The sequence below is a fragment of the Giraffa tippelskirchi genome, chromosome 3, assembly GCF_054371585.1.
Source record: "Giraffa tippelskirchi isolate mGirTip1 chromosome 3, T2T-mGirTip1v1.2.pri, whole genome shotgun sequence".
Lineage (NCBI taxonomy): Eukaryota > Metazoa > Chordata > Mammalia > Artiodactyla > Giraffidae > Giraffa > Giraffa tippelskirchi.
Window position 1 is genome coordinate 154,347,986 of NC_137277.1, and position 27,865 is coordinate 154,375,850.

General features: G+C 39.4%; 1 protein-coding gene across 1 annotated transcript in view; it reads right to left on the reverse strand.

Annotated features, from left to right (window-relative positions):
* Window positions 1-27,865, reverse strand: part of PLEKHM3 (pleckstrin homology domain containing M3) — a 209,319-nt gene that overhangs the window by 9,962 nt on the left and 171,492 nt on the right. Inside the window, exon 7 of the mRNA XM_081578174.1 lies at window positions 21,018-21,175. Within this exon, the coding sequence (XP_081434300.1) occupies window positions 21,018-21,175 (158 nt within the window). The remainder of the gene's footprint in view (window positions 1-21,017; window positions 21,176-27,865) is intronic.

Consider the following 27,865-nt stretch of genomic DNA (forward strand, 5'->3'; position numbering starts at 1 on the left):
CTTAAAACAGCTCTCCTAGTTGTATTCCCTTCTTAAATAAGTCAGTCAGTAAATAGAAAAACATGAAATGAAATAATAAAATAACCGGTGGCTTCTCTGCTCCCAGAACTAGTAAATGGTGGTCAACTTTGGCTGTGATTTCTGTCTTCTGACTTAAATCTGGCCCTCTTTCCACAGTTACTAGCCACATGGCCCTTTAAGTTACTTAGTATATCCCCAAATACCTGCTAAGACTCAAATCTGGGAAGAACAATTGGTATGCTCTGAAATGATCTTTTTATTTACCTTTTAATCCCTGAAGTTAATTAAGGAAGGTTTTTTCCCTGATTACAGCCCACAAAGCATTTGGCTTTCACAGGTCTTGCACTTTTAGTTTGTAAACCCAAGCTCAGCTAATACCTTTGACAAGAGCTTTACTTAAAATCTTGGCTTTGAAAATAGAATGTAAACAAGGGTTAATTAATTCATTTGCTAATTTTGCTACCCTACTGGGGACAGTAACTCACCATTATCTTTAGTGCTAATGCTTAATAAACGCTTCTTGCTAATTTGCAGGTGGTGACAGGACTTCTCAGTAATACTCTATGTATGTAAAATCATAATAGATTTGACCTGAATGAAATATCTTTTTGGAGACAGGGAAAAACTGGAATTTCTGACACTTATAAGTTTTTGGTTTTTTTGTTTAATGGTTCACCTGGCAGTTAATATCATTCTCAACAGACAAACGTCCATTACTTCTTGGGATTACTTTAGGAAAATCTTGTTTTAATATTAGAAAAAGTAAACTGAAGGAGGATTTTAAAATTTTCTACAATTTTTGTGAACAGCTAGAGTATATCATGATTGTAGCCATTAAAAAACCATAAATAAGAGCAATGGAGTTCTGTGAAAACCTCTAAAGTAGTTCAAAATGTCTAAGAGTCCAAGAGATGTTTAGAAATATCTTGCTACATCTAAGATAAAGACAGTAAATATAAGAATATTATTAGGCTAATGCAGATTTTAAAAAAATTATCTTGGCTTATATATATAGACTGCTGTTTAATTTACCAGCCTACCTTTAAAATGTAAAACTGAAAAATTTAACTGTCAAGGTTTGAAGTAAACCTCTTTAAAAGAAACAATAATTTATACAGATAGATACCAAGATTCTGATGGGATTTACTTGTATTTAACATACTACATTTCAGTTCCTCAAGACACTTAATGGAACAAAATAAAAGAAACTGTCAAGCAAGGGTACATTAGAAAAATGCAAAAAAGTTCAGAAGGTAAATCTAGTTTAAACAGCATGATTAGTTGCTTACGAATAAGTTAAATGATGTAAATTTAAAAGGAGAAAGGCATTCAAATAAAAGACCCAAAGTGTTTTGTCATTACTTATTTCCCTATTTGTCCCTTCTCATCAATACAATTTTCTACAATACAGGATTACTTTATTTTCTAATATTCAATGTGTTCTAGGCCAATGGTTCTCAAAGAGTGGTCCCTGGACTAGCCAAACCAGCATCACCAGAGAATTGGTTAGATATGCAAATTATTGGGTTCCACTCCAGACTTACTGAATTATAAACTTCAGGGTAGGGCTTGTCACTCTATTTTAACCAGCCCTCCAGGGAATTCTGATGAATAAAAAAGTTCAAAAACAACTGCTCTAGGCCAATCATTTCCAAAGGCAGTTGCTCTATTTAATATATTAGACAGAGCTATTCTATATATTCTTGGGGTTCCCTGGTGGCTCAGATGGTAAAGAATCCACCTGCAGTTTGGGAGACCTGGGGTTTGAACCCTGGGTCAGGAAGATCCCCTGAAGAAGGGAACGGCTACCCACTCCAGTATTCTGGCCTGGAGAATTCCATGGACAAGAAGCCTAGCAGGCTACAGCCCTTGGGGTCACAAAGAGTTGGACATGACTGAGTGACTTTCACTTTTCATTCTAAATACTTAGAACAAAAATATGGACTTAGTAAAATGAAATAGGAAGTGATGTTAATTACTGTTTTTACATAGGACTTTACACTTCATGTCTATTAATATTTTCCTATAGCTGATAAGTAAGCATCTCATTTTATTCTGCTTTTCTTTATCACAAAATGGAGTTGTTCTTATATTTATTGGTCATTTGCATATTTTTTCTGTATATTGGTGTGTGTCCTTTGCACATTTTCTAATGACTTTTATAGATTTTTTTTTTAATATTCAGGAAATCAATGCTTTGTCACGTGTGGTAATATCTCTCCAAGTTTCCTGTTTACATTTGCCTTTATCTGTAAAATTTTAGGCATTAACTTTTAAAAAATGTATTTAAAAGCATTTTGGTTTTATGGCTTCTGGGTTTGTGTCAAGTTTAAAGAGACCTTCCCCATTTTAAGATGATAAAAATATTCACCCTTCTTTTCTTCTAGTACTTTATGGGTTTTTGTTTTGTTTGTTTTATATATTAACATATTTGATCCATTTGGAATTTATCTTGACGTAAGGAATATGGTAAAATCCAGCATTATTTTTCTTTCTCCAATGGTTATCTGGTTCCCAGTTCCTTTTATGGATTGATCCATTTTTGTGTCACTAATTTGCTGTGCTACCTTTATTGTGCATTAAATTTCCCTATAACTTGGATTTATCTCCATGCTTTCTGAAATCCTATTCCACTGATTTATTTTCCTATGCCAACACTATACTGTTTTATTTTTTAATTTTATTTTTAAAAATATTTTTATTTATTTATTTGGTTGTGCTTGGTCTTAGTTGTGGCACTCGAGATTTTCAGTCTTTGTCACAGCATGTGAGATCTTTAGTTGCAGCATGCAAGCTCTTAGTTGCAGCATCTTGGGATCTAGTTCCCTGACCAGGGATCAAACCAGGGCCCCCTGTGTTGGGAGCAAAGAATCTTAGCCACTGGACCACCAGGGAAGTCCAAACAGTATACTGTTTTATTATACATTTGGATATCTGGTAAAAAACAGTCTCCCTTCAAGTAAACAACTTTAGAATTAATCTAAAGAGTTATAATTAATGCAACTAATTAATTATAATTAATATAACCTAAAGAGTTAATTAATCTAAAGAGGGCTTCTTTCGTAGCTCAGTTGGTGAAGAATCTGCCTGCAATGCAGGAGACCTGGGTTCAATCCCTGGGACAGGAAGATCCCCTGGAGAAGGAAATGGCAGCACACTCCAATATTTTTGCCTGGAGAATCCCATGGACAGAGGAGCCTGGCAGGCTACAGTCCATGGGGTCGCAAGAGTTGGACACAACTTAGCGACTAAACCACCACCACTCCCCAAAGAGTTATAAGATTCTATCTTGACTCTATTAAGTTCAATGCTGCCCATCTTTATGATTTTTTACATGAAAAAAATTGAAATGTATATCATCAACCAATTAAATTTATATTATAATTTTATTTATTACTTTTATTTAAAAAGAGATGCACCAGTATAAACATATCAGGTAATCAAGGACCAATTCTGACTTTTTTTTCAATCCTTACTTTAGATATTTGACATTTTGAACATCTCAGTTATTTATTTATTTTTATCTTTATACAGTGACAAAAGTATTAACTTTTGGTGGGTTAAACTAATAGACTGTGTACATGTTTATTAGATTAGAAAACATGGTTTAATTGTTCAATAATGTATAAGGTTTTAGCCTAGTGTGCTTGAACCAAACATGTTGAAAAAACAATGTAATAATGCTTAAAACACTGAATAAGAGAAAAATGCATGAACAACATGCCTTTTTTTTTTAGCAGCTCCTTTGATTCAATGAGAACATTATTTGAAACTTTCACTTCCACTCTGCATATTAGTAAAAGCTGGATAGGGATGGAACCCAGGTCTCCCACATCACAAGCAGATTCTTTACCATCTGAGCCACCAGGGAAGCCCAAGAACACTGGAGTGGGTTGCCATTCCCTTCTCCAGGAGAGCTTGAACCCAGGAATCAAACTGCATTGCAGGCGGATACTTTACCAGCTGAGCTACCAGGGAAGCCCCTGAAACTGATAATACGGTAATAAAAAAAAGTTATGAATAGTTATACTATGTACATAAGTAATAAGCAGACACATTAAACACCAGGAAGTCACTGCAAGTTGTATTTCTTTCAACACTGTGTATATTCACTCATAAGATAGGACTAGGGTGGAGAAGGCTAGACGGTTGTATATCACCAAAGGGAACTCTCAAGGGGAGCAATGTGGTCATTCACTGGGAGAAGCCAGTGGGTGCCTTTTGCTTAAGTCTGGTTAACAACGTGCTTGCTAACTAATAACTAAGGCTTTCAGCGTCTCTGGGAGGTGACTTGGGCAAGCCCTCTAGACCCCTCAGTGAGAAAAACTGAGATAGGAAACTTTTGTGGGGTTAGGTGGAGAGAAGGGTTAAGAACTGCTCTTAGGTACTTTCTAAGCATTAGGGTTCGCCTGATTAGGTCTCTCTCTTTCATTTTTAAAAATTTATTTATTTTTTGGCTGTGCTGTGCAGCATGTGAAATCTTAGTTCCCTGACCAGGGATTGAACCTGTGCCCCCTTTACTACAAGCACCGAGTCTTAACCACTGGACCACCGGGCAAGTCCCAGGTATCGTGCTTCTAAATAGTGGACCTTACGTAACTCTCAGGAAAGTGGAGGAAGGGAAAAGTCACCTTTCATGCTTGCTGTTTGACATTCACATCACTTGTGTCCCTTAGCCCCTGGGCTGGTGCCTCTTTCTGACTGCACAAAAGTCATGCCCTCCCTCAGGCTAACTCAGTCTTCCCTCTTCCACCCTAATGTCATCCTACCCAACTCCACCCTTTGTCTTCCCAGGGAAATTCTGCTTGTTTCTTCATTCTCAATTCTGAAGTTTTTCTTCCCAATCACTGATATAAGCTGCTTTCCTAAGTCTTTTAATTTAAATTTCCTTTCTCTCCACCACCTACTTCTTTCTAGAAAAAGAATGCGTCAACTCCCCTCTTAAAGAAGAACTTTAAGATACTTCAACTTCCCCATGTTCAAGCCTAACTAGATCTTTTAGCTTAAGTTACCTTCCTTCAAATTAGTGGCTTCCAATGTTTCCAGTGCAGTCTTTAAACCAGTCACTGGTTCATTATTTGCAAGTCAGTCTATTATGTTACTGGTTTTATAAAAGGCATTTCTGTTTTTCACATGAATTATTTTATAAAAAATATTTATTTGGCTGTTTTGGCTCACAGGATCTTCCTACGTTGTGTCATGTGGGATCTCTTGCATATGGACTCCAGTTGTGGTGCACGGGCTTAGTTGTTCTGTGGCATGTGGGATCTTAGTTTCTTGTCCAGAGATCGAACGGGCATCCCCTGCACTGCAAGCCGGATTCTTAACCGCTGAACCACCAGGGAAGTCTCATGAATCACTTCTTTTAATACTCTCTTTCCCTGTTCTCTCATCAAAAAAATTCTTCCCATTAATTTTGATGAGAACACCAACCCCCACCCCCATCCATCACCAGAAGTAAGTGAAACTAGCTAGTTAAGGATACACAGTAGTCTTTTACCCTCACCCTCCTAGGATGCTTTGTGCCTCCCTCAAACTTCAGGCAAATGCTGATAACATAGTGAGGCAGAAAGGATACTGTACTGTTTGACAGCCTGAATCTCCAACTACCTATGGGAATGGTGTTGCAGGGGATGCTGGCATCCATGGATGGTGGAGTGGAATGGGGAAGGGGAGTGTGTTGCAGGGTGTGGGGGCGATGCGTAAATGATTGCTAAGCTCCCCAAGTTCTATGCTCAGATACAATTCAGTCTAAAGAGCAACTTTTGCACAGAGTGCAAATGTCTATGAATTGCGCCTTTAACTCTGTTTTAAGTAATATGAGAGAATCAGGAACCAAGCAGATGATTATTAATGGTAGCTATAGGTGGCATAGGCAGATGTTTCCTGATGCAGCACTGAGTGGTTTAATATTCAAAATACTGAAAGGATTTAACAAAGATATGAAAATGCACATTAGATCTGAAATAAGAACAAGAAAACAACTTTAACAGGATACTATCTGTACTCCTACAGTTGGATGAAAAAAGTCTCAAACCATCATAAACATATACGGACAAAACCAAGATACTATTGTTCCTCTTGTAATTCTAAAGTATAAAAACAGTTCATTTCAAAACATATTGCTCAGTCTGAAAGTCAACATTTTTTATATGGAAAGGTAAATACTCTTTCTCTTCTCCATTGTGTATTCAAGTTACTTATTTACAGTCCCACAGAGAAGGAAAAAGCACACATTAAGAAGTGATCTAAAAGATGTTTTGAAAATTAAGTTACCTGGGTAGCTTAGCAAAGCTCAAGTTTTTGACAGTGAAGTATCCATTGGGCCAATAAAACACATCTGCCCCTAATATATAATTGAATGTTAGTGATCACTCGATAAAAGTCAGATATCTTGGCAATGTCTACATTTAAGCAGGTAAATTCCCTGAAATGAGCTTAAAAGCTATTTAAAATAAAATAGGTAAGTACGGATTTGAAAAACCCAAGTAAAATAGACCATCCATTCATAAATTATTTATTGAGCATTTACTATATGCTGTTCTAGATGTAGAGGATGGAGCAGTGAGCAAAACAGAGTCTATTTCCTTAAGAATCCTACATTATTTCAAAATGGTGGACTGAATCAATATTTGAATTTATATCTTAATCCCTTTGGGTGGATTGTATTAAAAAAAAAGCAGTCAACTTCCCTGAAAACGTCATAACAAATATCAAGAGGCTAATACAAAATGTTAAGCCATGGGCCTGAAGTAAAGCTCTTATAAGCTCTTACTTCTTTGGTCAATAAGAGCTTAAAACAGTGTCATATGCCTGATATGTAGAGGGGTAGGGGATGGCTTGTTGAAGATCACAAAGCAAGTGAGTGGCAGAGTTAGGAATGACATCTAGACTTTCAAGTCATCAGTCCAATGATTTTTCTGAGGACTAGCCTGCCTCTATTTATTAAATGGATCTTCACAATTTTAGAGCCAGTTACATTTTTTTCCCTGTAAAATTACCCATTAGTGAAAATATATAGGTTAAATATAACTATTTTCATGGTTCTACTATGATGGGATAAAAAGACTAGATGCACTCTCAATTTTATTAAAAAATATATACGCATATATAAGTATGGAGAATTCTCTTCATTATATTTTCATGTACTTTAAGCATTTTCTATAATGAACATCAATCAATTTTACAGTTGGAAAGGTAAAACAGGAGTTAAATAACTTACCCCCACTCCAAACCACAAAAAATTAGGTTAACTGAAATGCTTAGAGATAAGATGATTAACACAATATTAACCAGACACGTAACTAGAAACTTGGTAAGAAATGTGTCTGGGGGAGACAACAGCCATCTATTCAAGTGACCAGATGGCTTCAAAAAACAATAGCGGCCTCACCAGCTAGGATTGTGTTTACAAATGCACGGTATTTATCAAGTGGCTTAATGGCATAAAGGGTCAGGTCAGCCCTGAGGATTACACAAAAGTCTTGCCTGTATCAGCAGACGTTCCGAAACATTTCAATGTGTGAATATAGGAGCCACCAGGCCAAGGTGAAATGTTATTTACCAAGTTACTCTTTGACCAAAGTTTAAAAGCCAAAAAAAACGAGCATTGTGCTCCAGTTTTTATCAAGGAGAACCTTTACTCACTCAATGAATACATTGAAGAGCAGGCAGTCATGTAGCCTAAGTGGAGCAGAATTCCATCTTGTAAGTCAGTCTCCTTCTTCTGCCCCTTACAAAATCTGTACGCTCTCTGGGCTTCAGTGTTTCTACGCTAAAAATGTTGACATGGTCTCTACAGGTCCTTCCATCTTTGTTAGTTTTGATTCTAGAACATAGGCAGGGGAGATAGAGAACTATGGAGAAAGTTCCTTAATATGCTCTTCTTCAACACCAGAGGGAGAGAGAGAGAGAGAGAGAGAAGAGAGAGAGAGAGAAGAGAGAGAGAGAGAAGAGAGAGAGAGAGAAGAGAGAGAGAGAGAAGAGAGAGAGAGAGAAACACTAACCAGATGCAAACCACTGGTTCCTCAGCAAAGGCACCTACAAGGAGGAGTCCAAATTCCCTCGAGCTGCTGGGAGAATCCCACACCTCATTACAATACTTGCTGAGTGGCTGCGTCCCAAGAAAAGCCACAAAAAGGAAATATCATTAAAAAAGCGTTTATGCATTGGGGGGAAGCTGTTCCCTCCCTAACACCCGACTCGGCCAAGGCTGTTGTTCCCTATTGTTGAACAGGATGTAACAGGACTGTAAGCACAGCCCACAAACCTGCTAATTAGGTGCACCGACAGTGTTTGTTTTGGAACCATTTACCAACAGAGGAATGTGTCAGGCTGATTAGTGAAAAAAGGGTATGTAATGTATGTGTATTCGAGTCCAGATGAGGGTATAATCCAGGTATTCGGTCTGTTTGTGCAGGGACTCACAGAAACTAAAGGCTGAGCAAATAGGAAGCTACAAGGGAAGACCAGCTTCTGCGTGGTGCTTCTCTCGCCTCCTCCTGCGGAGTTTTCTCCTACTCCCCTGGCTCCCACCAAAAGATTCCTGCCCAAACGTGAAAAACTCTCTTTCATGAAATGACAAACTCTAATGGGTTGCCCAGAAAGATGGAAGAGCCTTTGTAAGGTCACTGACAGATCCAGAATTTGATAATTTTTTCTAGGCACATTAAGTGGCAACTTAGGCAAAGCCATCTCCACAGTTACCTTCCATGAACAAATCAAAGGAAAACTAGGGCAGTGGGAAACACAGCTCTTAATGGACTGTTGAAGTTGTGCTAAGAATTGGCCATCTCAGCATCTTCTGTGTGAAGAGGTAATTCTATACTTCATAACAAAGCAGTTTTCTTTCTCTCTTTTTAAACAAACCTTTTAAAGGTTGGACTATAGTTAGTTACTTGAAACTTCATGTGTTTATGAAGCTTCAAAAGGGCAGAGGGTGCCAAGACAAAGAACAAAGTCCATGCCCCAACAAGTTCGGGTCCTCAGGGGCAGGATGATGTGAATTGCAATGAGATGCAAAATGACAAAGGCCAATTCCAGAGGTCAAGGTGTTGGGAGGAGCCCCCGTGCTCTTTGGTACAAGCTAGACATTTCTGGAGTTTGGCCAAAATGGATGAAAGTGATGGGGCTTGAACTGAATTCTTTAGGAGACTTTTTTTTTTTCTTCTGTAAGCTAACCTGACAAAGGGCTTGCCTGGTGGCTCAAACAGCAAAGAATCTGTCTGCAATGTGGGAGACCTGGGTTCGATCCCTGGGTTGGGAAGACCCCTGGAGGAGGTCATGGCAACCCACTCTAGTATTCTTGCCTGGAGAATCCCCATGGACAGAGGAGCCTGGCAGGCTACAGTCCATGGGGTCGCAAAGAGTCGGACACGACTGAGTGACTAAACACAGCACAACCTGACAAAATAGATTTTAAAAGTGAAGAAGAGGATAAGACCTCTTAGAAACTTACTTACTATGGGCTGTTTCATGCGGCCAGTGTTTGTTCTCAATAGACAAATGTAGGGAATGTTCTGGGAGTGTGTGCAGACTGGATGTGGTATCAGAGTATGTTAACTCAACCGGTAAGGTTGGTGTAAGTTCAGGGTCCTGGGTGCAATCGTAGTTTCTTGAAGGAGAGTAGGAAGTGGGTAACTACTAGCTAACACTCAGTCTGCTTCTCCAAGTCCCTAGTGCTACAATAAAACATATAACCCTTTTAGAAGAACAACCAGTGAGCCGCAGATGCCCTAACACAGGAAGAACACATGGTCGGGGATGCCTTCCCAGGACAAGGGCATGTCATCACTCTCCCTAGGCCAACACTCCCGCCAGAGAAATACTTGAAATGATAGATCAGCTGCTTCAACCTTTTGTAGAAAGCGGTAGTGTTACTTCTGACTTAAACCATGCTCCTCTGAGTGTTAGTCGTTCAGTCATGTCTGACTCTTTGCAACCCCATGGACTGTAGCTCGCCACGCTCCTCTGTCCATGGGATTCTCCAGGCAAGAATACTGGAGTGAGTAGCCATTCCTTTCTCCAGAGGATCTTCCTAACCCAGGGATTGAACCTGGGTCTCCTGCATTGCAGGCAGATTCTTTATTGACTGGGCAACCAGGGAAGCCCAATGCTCCTCTAGCTTCATAAGTATTTTTTTCCAGGTTTATTGAGATATAGTTAACATATAATATTGCATTAGTTTTAGGCATGCAACATGATAATTTGATATAGGTACATGTTGCAAAATGATCACCACAATAAGTTTAGCTAACTCCATCACCTCACATAGTCACAAATTTTTTTTTTCTTGTGCTGAGAACTTTTAAGATATATTCTCTTAGCAACTTTCAAATATATGATATAGTATTGCTATCTCCAATTCAACCTTTGGATTGGGAGATCTAGAGGAGGAAATGGCAACCTACTCCAGTATTCTTGACTGCGAAATTCCAAGGACAGAGGAGCCTGGTGGGCTATAGTCCACAGGGTCGCAGAGAGTCAGACATGATGTAGCGACTAAGCCTGCTGCTGCTGCCACAACCATGTTATACAGTATTCATCTTATAAACGGAAATCTGTACCTTTGACTCCCTTAACTATTTCGCCCACTCCATACCCCCCACCTCTGGCAACTGCTAATCTGTTCTATCTATGAGTTTGCTTTTTTAGATCCCACATTATAGGTGATATCATACAATATCTGTCTTTCCCTGTCTGACTTTTTTCACTTAGTGCCAGTATTATAAATTCTCTTAACTAATCACTGCAGATGGTGACTGCAGCCATGAAATTAAAAGATGCTTGCTCCTTGGAAGAAAAGTTATGACCAACCTAGACAGCATATTAAAAAGCAGAGACATTACTTTGCCAACAAAGGTCTGTCTAGTCAAAGCTATGGTTTTTCTAGTAGTCATGTATGGATGTGAGAGTTGGACTATAAAGAAAGCTGAGCGTCGAAGAATTGATGCTTTTGAACTGTGGTGTTGGAGAAGACCCTTGAGAGTCCCTTGGACTGCAAGGAGATCCAACCAGTCCATCCTAAAGGAGATCAGTCCTGAGTGTTCATTGGAAGGACTGATGTTGAAGCTGAAACTCCAATACTTTGGCCACCTCATGTGAAGAACTGACTCATCTGAAAAGACCCTGATGCTGGGAAAGATTGAAGGCAGGAGGAGAAGGGGATGACAGAGGATGAGAAGGCTGGATGGCATCACCGACTCAATGGACATGAGTTCGAGTAAACTCTGGGAGTTGTTGATGGACAGGGAGGCCTGGCATGCTGCACTCCATGGGATCACGAAGAGTCAGACACGACTGAGTGACTGAACTGAACTGAACTGATCACTTTTTTAAAAAAGCTGTCAGTGTTCTTAATGAACACACATAACATACTTGGGAGAGTTGAACCAAACAGTAAATAATTATGGGATGCTTACTATATGAAACCCATCAAATTCATGTGGTGGTTTAGTCACTAAGTCATACCCGACTATTGCAACATTGTGGACTGTAGCCCGCCAGGCTCCTCTGTCCATGGGATTCTCTAGGCAAGAGTGCTGGAGTGGGTTGCCATTTCCTTCTCCAGGGGATCTTCCTGATCCAGGAATCGAACCCGGGTCTTCTGCACTGCAGGCAGATTCTTTACTGACTGAGCTACCAGGGAAACCAAATTCATGTATTAATGTATAATCTTCTTATAGTACTCTACATCAAAAGTGAAAGTGAAAATCAAAATGTTAATTGCTTAGTTGTATCCAACTGAGCCACCCTATGGACTGTAGCCTGTCAGGCTCCTCTGTGCATGGAATTCTCCAGGCAGGAATACTGGAGTGGGTAGCTATTTCCTTCTCCAGCAAATCTTCCCAACCCAGGGACTGAACCAGAGCTTCCCTTGTAGCTCAGATAGTAAAGAGTCTGCCTGCAATGTGGGAGACCTGGGTTTGATCCCTGGGTCAGGGAGATCCTCTGGAGAAGGAAATGGCAACCTATTCCAGTACTCTTGCCTGAAAAATTCCATGGATGGAGGAGCCTGGCAGACTATAGTCCATGGGGTCACAGAGTCGGACCTGACTGAGCAACTTCACTTTCCTTCTTTTCCTGCACCGCAGGCAGATTCTTTACCATCTAAGCCACCAGGGAAGCCCACGCTGTATCTAAATACAGCCCCAAATGGGAATGGGGTCATTAAATCTTAAAGTGCAATGTTTTCCATACTGGAAAACCTGTGGGGATGGCTTGTCTGTGACATGAAAATTTCAATGTGGCTGAATGGATAAGATTGAAAGGATGGAACTGATTTATGAGAGCGAGTATATTTTGTAACTCTTATGTTAAAACGTATGCAGAGTGTTATCTAAGAGGAAGCATTTATGTCCTTGTGATGTGGAAACATTTCAAGATTGAGGACTGGCACCTTCATAGACATTTGTGAAGCAGGATGGCCTCCTTAGCAGCATTCTGTCCTTAGTAACAAAAGATCAGTGATATGCGGAGATGTTGGAAAGAAAGCTGGAGAGAAGGTAATTTTAGTATTTAAAAAAAAAAAAACAACCTAAGTTCTAGGTCATTCTGTGGGTTTATGTGACTTTTTTGCTTTTACACTGATTGCTTTCCCTTACATCTTAGGGCTGTTACCAGTCTAATCTTCTGATTTGTCTTTCTGAGAAGTCAGAGCCCTTATTTCTTACTCTCCATCAAGAAGGCTGTGTTCTGTCATTCCTCCTTCCTCGGGATGTAGACCTGGACCATTGTTTTCACAGAATGTCCCTCTCTCCTAGAGCTGAGCTCTCTTTTCAGTCCTCTACAGGGGTAAATGCTGGATTAGGCTCAAGTAAAGCGGTTTTCTGATTCTGGATCTTCCTACCGTATTCAAAATCTTGCAACCTGGATTTCAGTGTTTTCCTATTTAAAGGAGAGAGGTGTGTATTTAATCTGGGATGTGCCTTCCTAAACCTGATAAAGGCAGGCCCTCATTCCACAGGTACCCCCGGCCGAACATGGCCTGCCCCAGCTGCACAGAGGGGGAAGCCTGGCTGTGGTTCCCTTTCCCAGCTCCCCCGCCCCCTCAGGATAGCCCTTTGGCCACTTCACAAAGCAAAGGCAGAGCTTTCACCCAGCCCAATCTAACTCCAGCTCACTGCTCCAAGCATAAAAAAAATCCGGGTTGGCAAGTAAAGGGAAAACTGTAAAGAACAGTTTTGCGGGGAGGTTTCTTTAATAACAAGTACCTATGATTTTCAAATTTCTTTTAGGGGGTATGCTGCAAAAACAGTTTGAAGACTATAGGTACAGAAAAAACAGTGATGTACAATGAAAAAAGCACGGATTTTAGAGGCATATATATCTGGCTTCACCTTTTGGCTTTATCTCTTGGGCAAAGTTAATTGCCTCCTCTGAAACTAGGTTTCCTCATTATAAAAATGGAAGTAACAATACTTCCTCAGAGGACTGGTAGAAGAATTAAATGATGAGATATGAAAACTGCTGGCACTGGTAAGTATTAGTCCCATTCCCCTACAAGCCCAGAATAGTTGCTATGTCAGCCAGAGATGCTGTTCTAAAAATTAATACTAGGGTTTTATTTCTAAATTACACATTTGTGAAGTTTCCTTCTGCAGAACAATTCATTTAACAAGGAAAAGAAAGTCTTAAGAGTTGACCAATGTTTGATAATGTTGTTGTTTAATCACCAAGTCATGTCCAACTCTTTTGTGACCCCATAGACTGTAGCCCGCCATGCTCCTCTGTCCATGGAATTTTCCAGGCAAGAATACTGGAATGGGTTGCCATTTTCTTTTCAAGGAGATCTTCCTGATCCAGGGATCGAACCCACGTCTCCTGGATTGGCAGGCAGATTCTTTACCACTGAGCCACCTGGGAAGTCCAGGTGATATGTGGCCATAATCAAATAAGCTGGTAGAACTGGGTATATGCTGATACTGAAGTGCATGAATCAATGCTTTAGAGCTCAACATGGAGTTTTCTCCTCTGTTTAGAAATTGTGGAACATCTTTCGACCCACGATGCATGTCATTCCCCTTAGTGGAACTCCAGGTCGACCCCCTCTACTGTGGCTCCTCCCACTGTGAACACAACTGCCTGGTGGCTTGTCTGTCTCTTACTGGAGACTGTCAACTATTTGTGAGCAAGGAGCATGCCGGGTTCACTGTGTGTCTCCAGAACCCAGCCCAGTGCACAAACATAATATGCTCAGTGAATCATTTATTGAAGGAATGAATAGTTCTAATGCTTGTGGAATGTTCTTTACTGAACTGCAATTATGTTGTTCACATGATAGTTGGGTCTGAAAGGATATTAAATATAGTTCTGAGGGCACAGGGGTGCTGAATTTAGCAAGATGGTTTAGATATGTATGTGGTAACAACTTCACTAAAGCTAAATTTCTAGGATTTTCACATATAGATTTTTAAAACATATTTTACTATGGAAAATGTCAAACATATTCAGAAAGTAGAGAGGACAGTATAATAAACCCCAGTATACCTATCACCTAGCTTCAATGATTATCTCTTTCATCTATATTTATCCTCTCCCTCCCACCATCAGATTATTTTGAAGCAAATCTGATTTATCATCACTTCATCTGTAAAGATTTCAGTTACACATAGATTAAAAAATTTATCCCACTCTTCAAATTTATTTTTATTTATGTTATGTGTATGTGCTCTGCTGCTGCTGCTGCTGCTAAGTCGCTTCAGTCGTGTCCGACTCTGTGCGACCCCATAGACGGCAGCCCACCAGGCTCCTTGTCCCTGGGATTCTCCAGGCAAGAACACTGGAGTGGGCTGCCATTTCCTTCTCCAGTGCATGAAAGTGAAAAGTGAAAGCGAAGCTGCTCAGTCGTGTCCGACTCTTCGTGACCCCATGGACTGCAGCCTACCAGGCTCCCCTGTCCATGGGATTTTCCAGGCAAGAGTACTGGAGTGGGGTGCCATTGCCTTCTCCAGAGGATCTTCCTGACCCAGAGATTGAACCCAGGTCTCTTGTGCCTCTTGCATTGGCAGGTGGATTCTTTACCACTAGCGCCACCTTTACTTAGTACATCTTTATAGATATGTTTTAAGTCTGCAACTTTATTTCTGATTACAGTTTTCCTTCAGTAAATCTTTTATTAGGGTTTCTGTTTGTCCTTTTCCATTGATGTGTATAATCCACTCCCAGCGTTTAAGTGGAAATTGAACACCATGAGAAAGCTCGGCAGGTTCCTGGAAAGTATTATGAACTTGGAATTCCAGGAAGGCTCAGGGCTCCTTCAGACTCAGACATCTGTGCAAGCAAATAAAGGGAACTGAATCTGACTAAGGGAGAAATGGAGGATTCCGACTGTATTCCTTCCTACAGGGTAAAGGTCTTATGAGCCCACGGCTGTGCTAATGTGGTCATTTTGGTTGTGAGAATCCAGTATCTTGGATCATGACCACAGGTATCTTAGAGGAGGGGTTCTTTCTCCTGCATGTGACTCAGAATCACATGGGGAGTCTTTGAAGATACCAATTCTGGGGATTTAAAGAAGCCAGATCTCACAGGAGATTCAGATGTGCAGTGAGAGAGAAGCACCTCTGCCCTGCAAGAGACAAGTACCGAGACTGAGGGCTTTAAACGTGTGTGCACCCCAGCACCCTGAGTTTGGTTTCTAATATTCTCTATTAAAAAGGAACCAGGGCCTCCTGGAGAAATGGCTGCTTCTACAATTAGGGCAGGAATTATATACGATGAGCTGGGAGCATTGGGCAGTGCAAGAAAGTTGGCTAAAACTAGAATGGTTTGAGTAACACAAACAAGTGGTATTGGATTATAACCCAAAGTACAAAATAAATACTTTTTATTTATTTTATTTATTTTGGGCTCCCTGGTGGCTCAGATGGTAAAGAATCTGCCTGCAATGCAGAGACTCAGGTTTGATCCCCTGGAGAAGGAAATGGCAACCTACTCTAGTATTCTTGCCTGGAGAATTCCATGAACAGAAAAGCCTGGTGGGCTACAGTCCATGGGGTTACAAAGAGTCAGACACGACTGAGGGACTAACATACACACATAAAATAAACATGCATGAGTTCATACTGATATGAATAAATAACTGAAAAAATAAATGGGAAAGAAGAAACAAATCTCTTAGGCAGAAGAATTCCAAATGACTTTGTACATATTCCACTCATACAAGTCTCCACTGCTTAAGTGTGGGTAGAACATACTGACTTCCAGAAGGAAAGTATAAAAAGGAGATGGGAGTGGATGAGGGGATGAGTAACTTTGAAGTGGAGACACAAAGACTACAGTGATCAGTCACATTCATAGTATGTACCCATGATATGATATCATGATGAAAATGACACTATCTCTTTGTTCTTCCTCCCAAACCCATAGAACCATGGTATAATCATAAGAAGGACAACAAGTATGTCCCAATAAAAGGACTGTACAAAATACCTGACCAGTACCTGCAAAACTGTCAAGGCCATGAAAACAAAGTCTGAAAGATTAGTACCACCACGGAGCAGAGAATGATGAAGCAATTAAATGTAATGTGACATTCTGGAACAGAAAAGATGACTAGGTAGAAACTAACGAAATCAGAAAAAAAAAAACTATGGATTTTAGCTAATAATTGTATATCAATAGTGGTTCATGAATTGTAACAAATGTACCATACTAATGTAAGATGTTAATAGTGAAAACTGGGTATGGAATATAAAGGAATTTTCTGTACTATCTTTGTGATTTTTATGTAAATCTAAAGTTATTCTAATAAAGTTTATTAAAACTTTTCAGCTTTGATTTTTGAGCCAAATGTTCTGCTGAATGAACTGTTTTAACAGGTTTTATTTTTTAGGATGGGGCTTCCCTGGTGGCTCCCCAGTAAAGAATCCACCTGCTAACACAGGAGATGTGGGTTTGATTCCTGGGTGGGGAAGATATCCTAGAGAAGGAAATGGCAACACACTCTGGTGTTTGCCTAGGAAATCCCATGGACAGAGGAACCTGGCAGGCTATAGTACACAAGGTCCCAAAGAGTTGGACACAACTTAGCAACTAAACGACAACAACATTTTTAAGGACAGTTTTAGATTTACAGGAAAACTGAGTAGGTAATACAGAGTTCCCATATTATGACTGACTTCCAGTTTTCCCGATTATCAACATCTTGCATTAGTGTAGTAGTTTGTTACAACTAATGAACCAATATTGGTATATTATTAACTGAAGTCCACAGTTTAAAATAAAGAGTTATTCTGTGTTGTACGGTTCTATGAGTTTTGACAAATGTATAATGCCATGTATGCACTACTACAGAATCATATAGAACAATCTCATTGCCCCCAAATCTCCTGTGCTTCATCTATTCATTCCTCCCTACCCCCTCTCAAGACCCTGGTAATCATTGATTTTCTTACTGTCTGTATAGTTTTGCCTTTTTCAGAATGTCACATACTTGGAATCATATAGTAAGTAACTTTTTCAGATTGTCTTCTTTCACTCAATAATATGCATTTAAGTTTCCTCCATGTCCTTTTGTGGTATAATAGCTCATTTCTTTTATCCCTGAATAATATTGCACTATATGGATATACCACAGTTTCTTTATCCATCCACTTAGTAAAGGACAACCTGGATGTTTCCAATTTGGGGCAATTAGGAATAAAGCTGCTATAAATACCCATGTGTAGATTTTTAAGTGATCGTAAGTTATAAACTCATGTTATTTAAAGGTATATTGTTAATTTTCAAATATTTGGGTATTTTGAAGGTATCTTTCTATTATTGATTGTAGTTTAATTTCATTATGGTCTGAGACCATACTTCGCATAAATTCTATTCTTTAAAATTTGTCCAGATGTGTTTTATGGCCCAGAATGTGGTCTTTCTCTTAGTAAATATTCCATGTGAGCTTGAGAAGAATGTATATTCTGTTTTGGGATGGACCACATGAATTGACATGGATGTCCATTAGATTCAGTTGGTTGATAGTGCTTTTCAATTTAACTATATATTCACTGATTTTCTGCCTATGGGATCTGTCAGTTACTGACAAAGGGATGCTGAAGTCTCTAGTTTTAATAATTATTAGTTGCTCAGTTGTGTCTGACTCTTTGTTTCCCCATGGACTGCAGCCCACCAGGCTCCTCTGTCCATGGGATTTCCCAGGCAAGAATACTGGAGTGGGTTGCCATTCCCTTCTCCAGGCTATCTTCCTGACCCAGGGTCTCCCGCATTGCAGACAGATTCTTTATGATCTGACACACCAGGGACGCCCAACTATAATAATGGATATACTTAAATATAATTGTGGATTCATCTGTTTCTCCATGCAGTTGTTGGTTTTTGCCTCATGCATTTTTGACTCTCTGTTCATACACATTAAAGATTGTTATTTTTTTTCCTGAAGAACTGACCCAGTTATCGTTATATAATGCCCCTCTTTATCATGGTGTAAAGAATAGGTATTATTTCTTCAAATATTCAACAAAATTCACCAGTGAAGCCATTTGACTTCTTCTTGGGAAGATTTAAAAATTACTATTTCAATTTCTTGTTGAAGGTCTATTCATATTTCTATTTCTTCTTGAGTCAGTTTTGGTACTTTGTCTTTCTAGAAATTTATTCATTTAATCTAAGTTGTCTAACTTTTTGGCATGAAGTTGTTTATACTGCCTCTTAAAAATTCTTTTAATTGCTATACCCTTTTTCTTTCCTGATACTGGTAGTCTGTATCTTCTCTCTTAATTTTTTCGTCGGCCTACCTAAAGGGCTATCAAGTTTGTTAATCTTTTCAAAGAACCAATTTGTGGTTTCATTGACTTATTGTTTTTTATTTCATTGATATCTTCTCTAATCTTAATTCTTTCTTTCCTCCTGCTTGCTTTGGATTTACTTTGCTTTTCATAAGTTTCTTAAAGTGGAATTTTAGGTTATTACTTTGAGATCTTTTTTCCTCTTTTCTGATATAGGTGTTTGTAGCTATAAATTCCACTCAAAGAACTACTTAAGCTGCATTCCATACATTTTGATATTTTGTATTTCATTTTCATTCATTTAAAAATATTTTAGGGATGTCCCTGGCAGTGTTTAAGACTTCACCTTCCAATGCAGAGGTTTCAGGTTCAATCCCTGGTTGGGAGCTAAGATTCTACATGCCTCACAGCCAAAAACTCCAAAACATAGAACAGAAGCAATATTGTAACAAATTCAATAAAGACTTACAAAAATTATTTTAAAAATTGATACATTAAAATGGTGAACTTAATGCTCTTTAAAATTTTTTTTTTAATTTCTCTTGTGGTAGATTTCTTCTTTGACAATGGGTTTTTTAGAGCATATTATTTAATTTCCAAATACTTTGGGGTTTCTCAAATCTTTTTTCTATTGGAGATCTTACTTCCATGTTTCAGAGAATACATCTGGTATAGTTTCAATCTTTTAAATTTATAGAGACTTCTTTTATGGCCCAGAATATATGGCATATTCAGTTGGAAGTATTTTTTTAATTTAATTTTTACTTTTTTATTAAACATTTTTTATTGCAGTATGATACACATAAAACTCACTCTTTTAAAGCATAAAATTCACTGCTTTTTAGTATATTCACAAGACTATATAACCATCACCACTATCCAATTCTAGAACATTTGTATCACCCCCCCCGCCAATAAATCCATGCTCATTAGTAGTTATTCTCTTCCCCCTTCCCCCTTCTACTTTCTGTCTCTATGGATTTGTCTTTTGGGTACATTTCATATAAATAGAACATATGTGGCCTTTTGTGTTTGGCTTCTTGCACTTAGCATAATGGCTTCAAGGTTCATCCACTCTGCAGCATTATTCCTCTTTAGATGGAATAATATTTCACTATGTGGATATATCACATTTTGTTTATCTAGTCATTAGCTGATAGGCATTTCTATTGTTTCTAATTTTTGGTTACTATGGATACTGTTGCTATGAAAATTTGTGTACAAGTTTTTGTGTGGTATACATTTTTAAGAAGTATATAATCTTTAGGCTCTGAGCTAAATAACAGTACTCAGGACACTGGAGGCAGGACTGTGTGTGTGTGTGTGTAGGGACTCTTATGTTTATGTGTCTGTCTTTCCGTGTGTGGGATCTAGACGTTTACAAATAGTCTTTGGGTTTAAGAAGAGGCCAGAAGGGCTGAGTGGACTCTTAATATCTTAGCTCTACCACACATGCATCAACTCTCCCTGGCTACATGCCTCACCTTCTATTCTGAACCACAGAGTAAGTGAGCCCAGCAGGGTGGGAAATGAGCCAGGACATTCATGCCCCGAGAAGCCAATGCACTGATGCACAAACAATGTATATTCCTATTACACTTTTGGAATAAAAGGAAAAGTGATATGTGTCATTTTATGACTCAAGAATCAGGCAACAGGAAAAACCCTGCTCTTAAGTTGGGGGAAAAAAATCATCCATCAATCAATGGAAGTGATGATACCCAAATATTACTTTGGTTAGAAAAATAATCCCACATGGACTCCCACTTTTCTCTCCTTTAGATCCTAAAACTTTCATCACTAGACTGTAGTGCATCTATAGAGAAGAGAATGTGGTGAGCTAGACAGCTGTTCACCAGTGTCCTCTGGTTTTCTTCCTAGTCATCCATCCAGTCTGGGTCTTCCTCTGAGACTACAATTTTCATAGCCAATCACTTGACCCTGGGATGGTTGTGAGAATTCTTTCACCCCCATCTTTATTCTAAAAAATGAAGCTGAATACTCTTTGTTACCAAATAAGGCAGATCTAGACTATGTTTTTTTTTGAAACTTTGTTATATCATTCTGTATAAAGGTAGCAAGGTGAGTTGGAAATAAATGTAGGAAACCAAAGGGTAAAAAATATTCTCCAGGAAAATGGGAAATCTGATGCAGAGGCAGAGACAGAGACACAGTACTTGACTAAAAGTTGGCCCAATCTGGCCCAATAACACTGCATGTGACATATTCAGGTATACTGTTATAAGACAAGAGATTCTGTACCTGCTTGTTGAAATATCCTCAAAAGGGTAGAGGATCTCTCCATTGTTACAGATTTCACAGATGAACCCCTTCTGGCTACAAAGACTGCAGCTGTACACGTGGGAGGTGGCAAATTTAATGACCTTGCCCAAGAATGGAGCCAGTTTTCCCTCTATTACCTGCAGAAAGAGAAACAGAACAGGGAAGGAAACAAATTTGTTGAGAACAAAAAGTCTTGTAGATGCAGGACTGGAATTCCTTTCCTTTACACAACAGGAAAACCTCTAATTATAATTTCTCAGCAACTCTGAGAAAGAAAAGACATAGTATTTTCGCTCCAAAAGAACTCTCTGGCTTAAACCACTGGGGTTGAAAAATGAAGATGTTGAGACTTCTTTTGTATTGCTCTTTTTCTGTAGTGTGTTGTAGCAGATAGAGAACCAACACACGGGGAAGCCTACTTTCAGAGACTAACAGTTACGTGTAGTGTATGAGGAGTGTGGCGGATTTCCCAAAACAGACTGAAAACATACAGGGTAACTACTGATGTAGAATTTTATGTTATGTTATATATTCAATTATATCTGTTTCCTAATGAGTTTAGAATAGTTTTTTTCACCAGCTCACCTAAGAACAAGTAACAAATGTGGAAAAATAGGTTTCTCTTGCTGCTGCTAAGTATCATAATTACAGAAGTTGCAATTTGGCAGTCTGAGGGCTATATTTAGCCTGAAGATGTTTTTTTAAATCTCTTAGTGTTTAAAAAATGAGCCAATTTAATAACTGGGAGGGGGTTACATAAAAATTCAGATTTTTGGCTTCTTTTGAAAAATCATTAGATCTGGCAAAACTAGGCCTGGATTCCAACATGATGATGATCCTGGCTGTGAGTAGAGGCTGCTGGCTCCTGCTGAGACATGTGCTCTTCAACTGACACTTGTCTCCACGAGGCCCCAATGTCTTGAGTCTGCCTGCCTCCCACAGTCCCCTTCCCTCAAACATTCATGAGTTTGGAGCTGATGGTTCATCAGAGCACCCCCCTCACTTAACTAATAATGCACAGGCTTCAAAGACTTTGGAGAAGGCAATGGCACCCCACTCCAGTACTCTTGCCTGGAAAATCCCATGGATGGAGGAACCTGGTAGGCTACAGTCCATGGGGTCTCTAAGAGTCGGACGACTGAGCGACTTCACTTTCACTTTTCTCTTTTATGCACTGGAGAAGGAAACGGCAGCCCACTCCAGTATTCTTGCCTGGAGAATCCCAGGGACGGCAGAGCCTGGTGGGCTGCCGTCTATGGGGTCTCACAGAGTCGGACACGACTGAAGCGACTTAGTAGCAAAGACTTTAGCAGTTCCTATACTAACAAGATAAAATCTGCCTTTATTTCTCTCTTACTGAGGCACATGCATATACATGATGATTTTGATATAAGAAAAAAATGACGATTGAATTTAATTTGGAAATAGCTGGAAATAGCTGGATACTTTCAAATGAATCATAATTAAAATGAGAATTCTACATAAAAATAAGATCTGAGAGCCGTAAATTGTACTTAAAGAGATATTACAAGGTCAAGGTGAACAAATAGTAGTAGCTGATAATACAAAAGTAAAAGACTATAAGAAATATAAATAATGTATTCTGCAATTTCTTTACACACTAACAATGAAATATCAGAAAGAGAATGTAAAAACCTCATCAAAACAGTAAAATAAAATACTTAGGAATAAACCCCTCCAAGGAGGTGAAAGACTTGTATACTGAGAACTACAAAACATTAATAAAGGAAATTGAAGATGATACAAAGAAATAGAAAGATATCCCATGCTCTTGGATTGGAAGAATTAATATTGTTAAAATGGCTATACTACCCCAAGTAATCTACAGATTTAATGTGATCCTTATCAAATTACCTGTGAAATTTTTCACAGAACCAGAACTCATAATCCCGAAATCTACTGGCCCTTCCCTGGTGGCTCAGACAGTAAAGAATCTGCCTGCAATGTGGGAGACCTGGGTTCAATCCCTAGGTTGGGAAGATCCCCTGGAGAAGGGAACAGCTGTCCACTCCAGTATTCTTATATACTGAGGACAACAAAACATTAATAAAGGAAACTGAAGATGATTCAAAGAAATAGAAAGATATCCCACGCTCTTGGATTGGAAGAATTAATATTGTTAAAATGGCAATACTACCCAAAGGAATCTACAGATTTAATATGATCCCTATCAAATTACTCATGACATTTTTCAAAGAATCAGAACAGATAATCCAAAAATTATCTATACAGAACCATAAAAAGCCCAGATTTGACAAAGCAATCCTGAAGAAAAAGAACAAAGCAGGAGGCATAACTTTACCAGACTTTAGACAATACTACAAAGCTACAGTAATCAAAACAGTGTGGTACTGGCACAAAAACAGACATATGGATCAATGGAACAGAATAGAGAGCCCAGAAGTAAACCCACACACCTATGGTCAATAAATCTTGACAAAGAAAGCAAGAATATAAAATGGGAAAAAGACAGCCCCTTTAGCAAGTAGAGCTGGGAAAGTTGAACAGCTGCATGCAAATTAAATTTGAACACATCCTCACACCATATAGAAAAATAAACTCAAAATTGGCTAAAGACTTAAATATGACTTGCTACTCCTAGAAGAGAATACAGGCAAAACGTTCTCTGACATAAATTGTATCAGTGTTTTCTTAGGTTAGTCTCTCAAGGTAACAGAAATAAAAGCAAAAATAAACAAATGGGACCTAATCAAACTTATAAGCTTTTGCACAGAAGAAAAAAAAAACCCACAAATAAAACAAAAAGACAACCTATATACTGGGAGAAAACATTTGCAAATGATGTTGCCAACAAGAGCTTCAGTTTAGTCGCTCAGTCGTGTCCAACTCTTCGCGACCCCATGGAACACAGCATGCCAGGCCTCCCTGTCCATCACCAACTCCTGGAGTTTACTCAAACTCATGTCCATTGAGTCAGTGATGCCATCCAACCATCTCATCATCTGTAGTCCCCTTCTCTTCCTGCCCTCAATCTTCCCCAGCATCAGGGTCTTTTCAAATGAGTCAGCTCTTCGCATCAAGTGGCCAAAGTATTGGAGATTCAGCTTCAACATCAGTCCTTCCAATGAACACCCAGGGCTGATCTCCTTTAGGATGGACTGGTTGGATCTCCTTGCAGTCCAAGGGACTCTCAAGAGTCTTCTCCAACACCACAGTTCAAAAGCATCAATTCTTCAGCGCTCAGCTTTCTTTATAGTCCAACTCTCACATCCATACATGACCACTGGAAAAACCAAAGCCTTGACTAGAGGGACCTTTGTTGGCAAAGTAATGTCTCTGCTTTTTAATATGCTATATAGGTTGGTCATAACTTTCCTTCCAAGGAGCAAGTGTCTTGTAATTTCATGGCTGCAGTCACCATCTGCAGTGATTTTGGAGCCCAAAAAATAAAGTCAGCCACTGTTTTCACTGTTTTCCCATCTATTTGCCATGAAGTGATGGGACCGGATGCCATGATCTTAGTTTTCTGAATGTTGAGCTTTAAGCCAACTTTTTCACTCTCTCCTTCACTTTCATCAAGAGGCTCTTTAGTTCTTCTTCACTTTCTGCCATAAGGGTGGTGTCATCTGCATATCTGAGGTTATTGATATTTCTCCTGGCAATCTTGATTCCAGCCTGTGTTTCACCCAGCCCAGCATTTCTCATGATGTACTCTGCATATAAGTTAAATAAGCAAGGTGACAATATACATCCTTGACATACTCCTTTTCCTATTTGGAACCAGTCTGTTGTTCCATGTCCAGTTCTAACCGTTGCTTCCTGACCGGCATACAGGTTTCTCAAGAGGCAGGTCAGGTGGTCTGGTATTTCCATCTCTTTCAGAATTTTCCACAGTTTATTGTGATCCACACAGTCAAAGGCTTTGGCATAGCCAATAAAACAGAAATAGATGTTTTTCTGGAACTCTCTTGCTTTTTCGATGATCCAGCGGATGTTGGCAATTTGATCTCTGGTTCCTCTGCCTTTTCTAAGACCAGCTTGAACATCTAGAAGTTCACGGTTCATGTATTGCTGAAGCCTGGCTTGGAGAATTTTGAGCATTACTTTACTGGCGTGTGACATGAGTGCAATTGTGTGGTAGTTTGAGCGTTCTTTGGCATTGCCTTTCTTTGGGATTGGAATGAAAACTGACCTTTTCCAGTCCCATGGGCACTGATGAGTTTTCCATATTTGCTGGCATATTCAGTGCAGCACTTTCACAGCATTATCTTTTAGGTTTTGAAATAGCTCAACTGGAATTCCATCACCTCCACTAGCTTTGTCCATAGTGATGCTTCCTAAGGCCCACTTGATTTCAGATTACAGCATGTCTGGCTCTAGGTGAGTGATCATACCATCGTGATTATCTGGGTCATGAAGATCTTTTTTGTACAGTTCTTCTGTGTATTCTTGCCACCTCTTCTTAATATTTTCTGCTTCTGTTAGGTCTGTACCATTTCTGTCCTTTATTGAGCCCATCTTTGCATGAAGTGTTCCCTTGGTATCTCTAATTTTCTTGAAGAGATCTCTAGTCTTTCCTATTCTGTTGTTTTCCTCTATTACTTTGCACTGATAGCTGAGGAAGGCTTTCTTATCTCTCCTTGCTATTCTTTGGAACTCTGCATTCAATGGGTATATCTTTCCTTTTCTCCTTTGTTTTTCACTTCTCTTCTTTTCACAGCTATTTGTAAGGCCTCCTCAGACCGCCATTTTGCTTTTTTGCATTTCTTTTTCTTGGGGATGGTCTTGCTCCCTGAATCCTGTACAGTGTCATGGACCTCCATCCATAGTTCATCAGGCACTCTGTCTATCAGATCTAGTTCCTTAAATCTATTTCTCACTTCCACTGTATAATCATAAAGGATTTGATTTAGGTCATACCTGAATGGTCTAGTGGTTTTCCCTACTTTCTTCAATTTAAGTTGAATTTGTCAGTAAGGAGTTCATGATCTGAGCCACAGTCAGCTCCCGGTCTTGTTTTTGCTGACTGTATAGAGCTTCTCCATCTTTGGCTGCAAAGAATATAATCAATCTGATTTTGGTGTTGGCCATCTGGTGATGTCCATGTGTAGAGTCTTCTCTTGTGTTGTTGGAAGAGGGTGTTTGCTAACCAGTGCGTTCTCTTGGCAAAACTCTATTAGCCTTTGCCCTGCTTCATTCTGTACTCCAAGGCCAAATTTGCCTGTTACTCCAGGTGTTTCTTGTACCATTACCACAGTCAATTTTAGAACATTTCCTCCACTCTCCTCCAAATCCCCACACCCATTGCTGCTGCTGCTGCTGCTGCTAAGTTGCTTCAGTTGTGTCCGACTCTGTGCGACCCCATAGACGGCAGCCCACCAGGCTCCCCTGTCCCTGGGATTCTCCAGGCAAGAATACTGGAGTGGGTTGCCATTTCCTTCTCCAATGCACGAAAGTGAAAAGTGAAAGTAAAGTCGTTCAGTAGTGTCCGACTCTTCGCGACCCCATGGACTGCAGCCTACCAGGCTCCTCCGTCCATGGGATTTTCCAGGCAAGAGTACTGGAGTGGGGTGCCATTGCCTTCTCCGCCCCACACCCATTAGGAGTCACTAATCTTTTCTCCCTAACCCATCCCACAAGCAATCTCTACTTTCTGTCTTCATAGTTTTACCTACTCTGGCTATTTCACGTAAATAGAAGAGTATAATACGTGGTGTTCTATGACTGGCTTCTTTCACTTAGCATAATGTTTCAGGGTGGATGCTGATTTTTTTAAAAAAATTTATTTATTTATTTTTGGCTGCACTGAGTCTTCATTGCTTTATGTGGGTTTTCTTTAGTTTTAGTGAGTGAGGGCTACTCTTCATTGCAGTATATGGGCTTCTCACTGAGGCAGCTTCTCTTGTTGTGGAGCATGGGCTCTAGGCATGCAAGCTTCAGTAGCATGCAGGCTCAGTTCTTGCAGCTGAAAGGCCCTAGAATGCAGGCCCAGTAGTTGTGGTTCACTGGCTCAGCTGCTCCACTGAATGTGGAATCTTCCTGGACCAGGGGTCAAACTTGTGTCCCCCACACTGGCAGGCAGATTCTTATCCATTGTGCCCCCAGGGAAGTCCTGATTTATTAATGAAATAAGATTCTGGTTTTATTTATGGATGATAGTCTTTTTCCTTGAATCTATCCAGCATACATACTAATCAGTTTTAGACATTACTTTCATTGTGCGTTATCTCTTCCCTCAAACCTTTGGTTGAATTCTTATTTTATCATTAGTAAAAACTCTTCATTCCTTCATTTCAGAAACTTGCATTGAATTTACTGAATTCAATGCATAGTCGGCATTGAATATACTTGGCTATTGATAGAAGAATGAACTAGACAAAACTGGAGCTTCTATTTTGCCTGCTGTACAAGTGTCTCCATAGGCTAATTCTGCACTGTCTATCCAAATTCATTTTCCATTCCTTAGTATTTATGTTCTGTTGTGAGGGAACTTTTCCCCATGTAGAATATGCTTGTTCTTGCTTCTGTGCCTTCGCCAATGTATTTCTTCTATATGGAGTTTCACTTCTTCTCTTAACACTTACTTAAACGTCACCCAGGATTCATGGCCCAGATCTATTCTGGCTTGATCAGGACAGTCATCTTTGGCTACTTCACCTGTATGGATCTCTTGTGCTTCATATAACTTATTTTTATAACCACACGATATAATATGGAAACTGACGTTCTCCTGTATTTTTTGCTATCCTTTAACATGTGATTGTTTTGCTTATCCAACTGTAGATTGAAAATGTAAAAGTGGAGGTACTACCTATAAAATGGTGATTTTGCCCATAAAAGTAAAA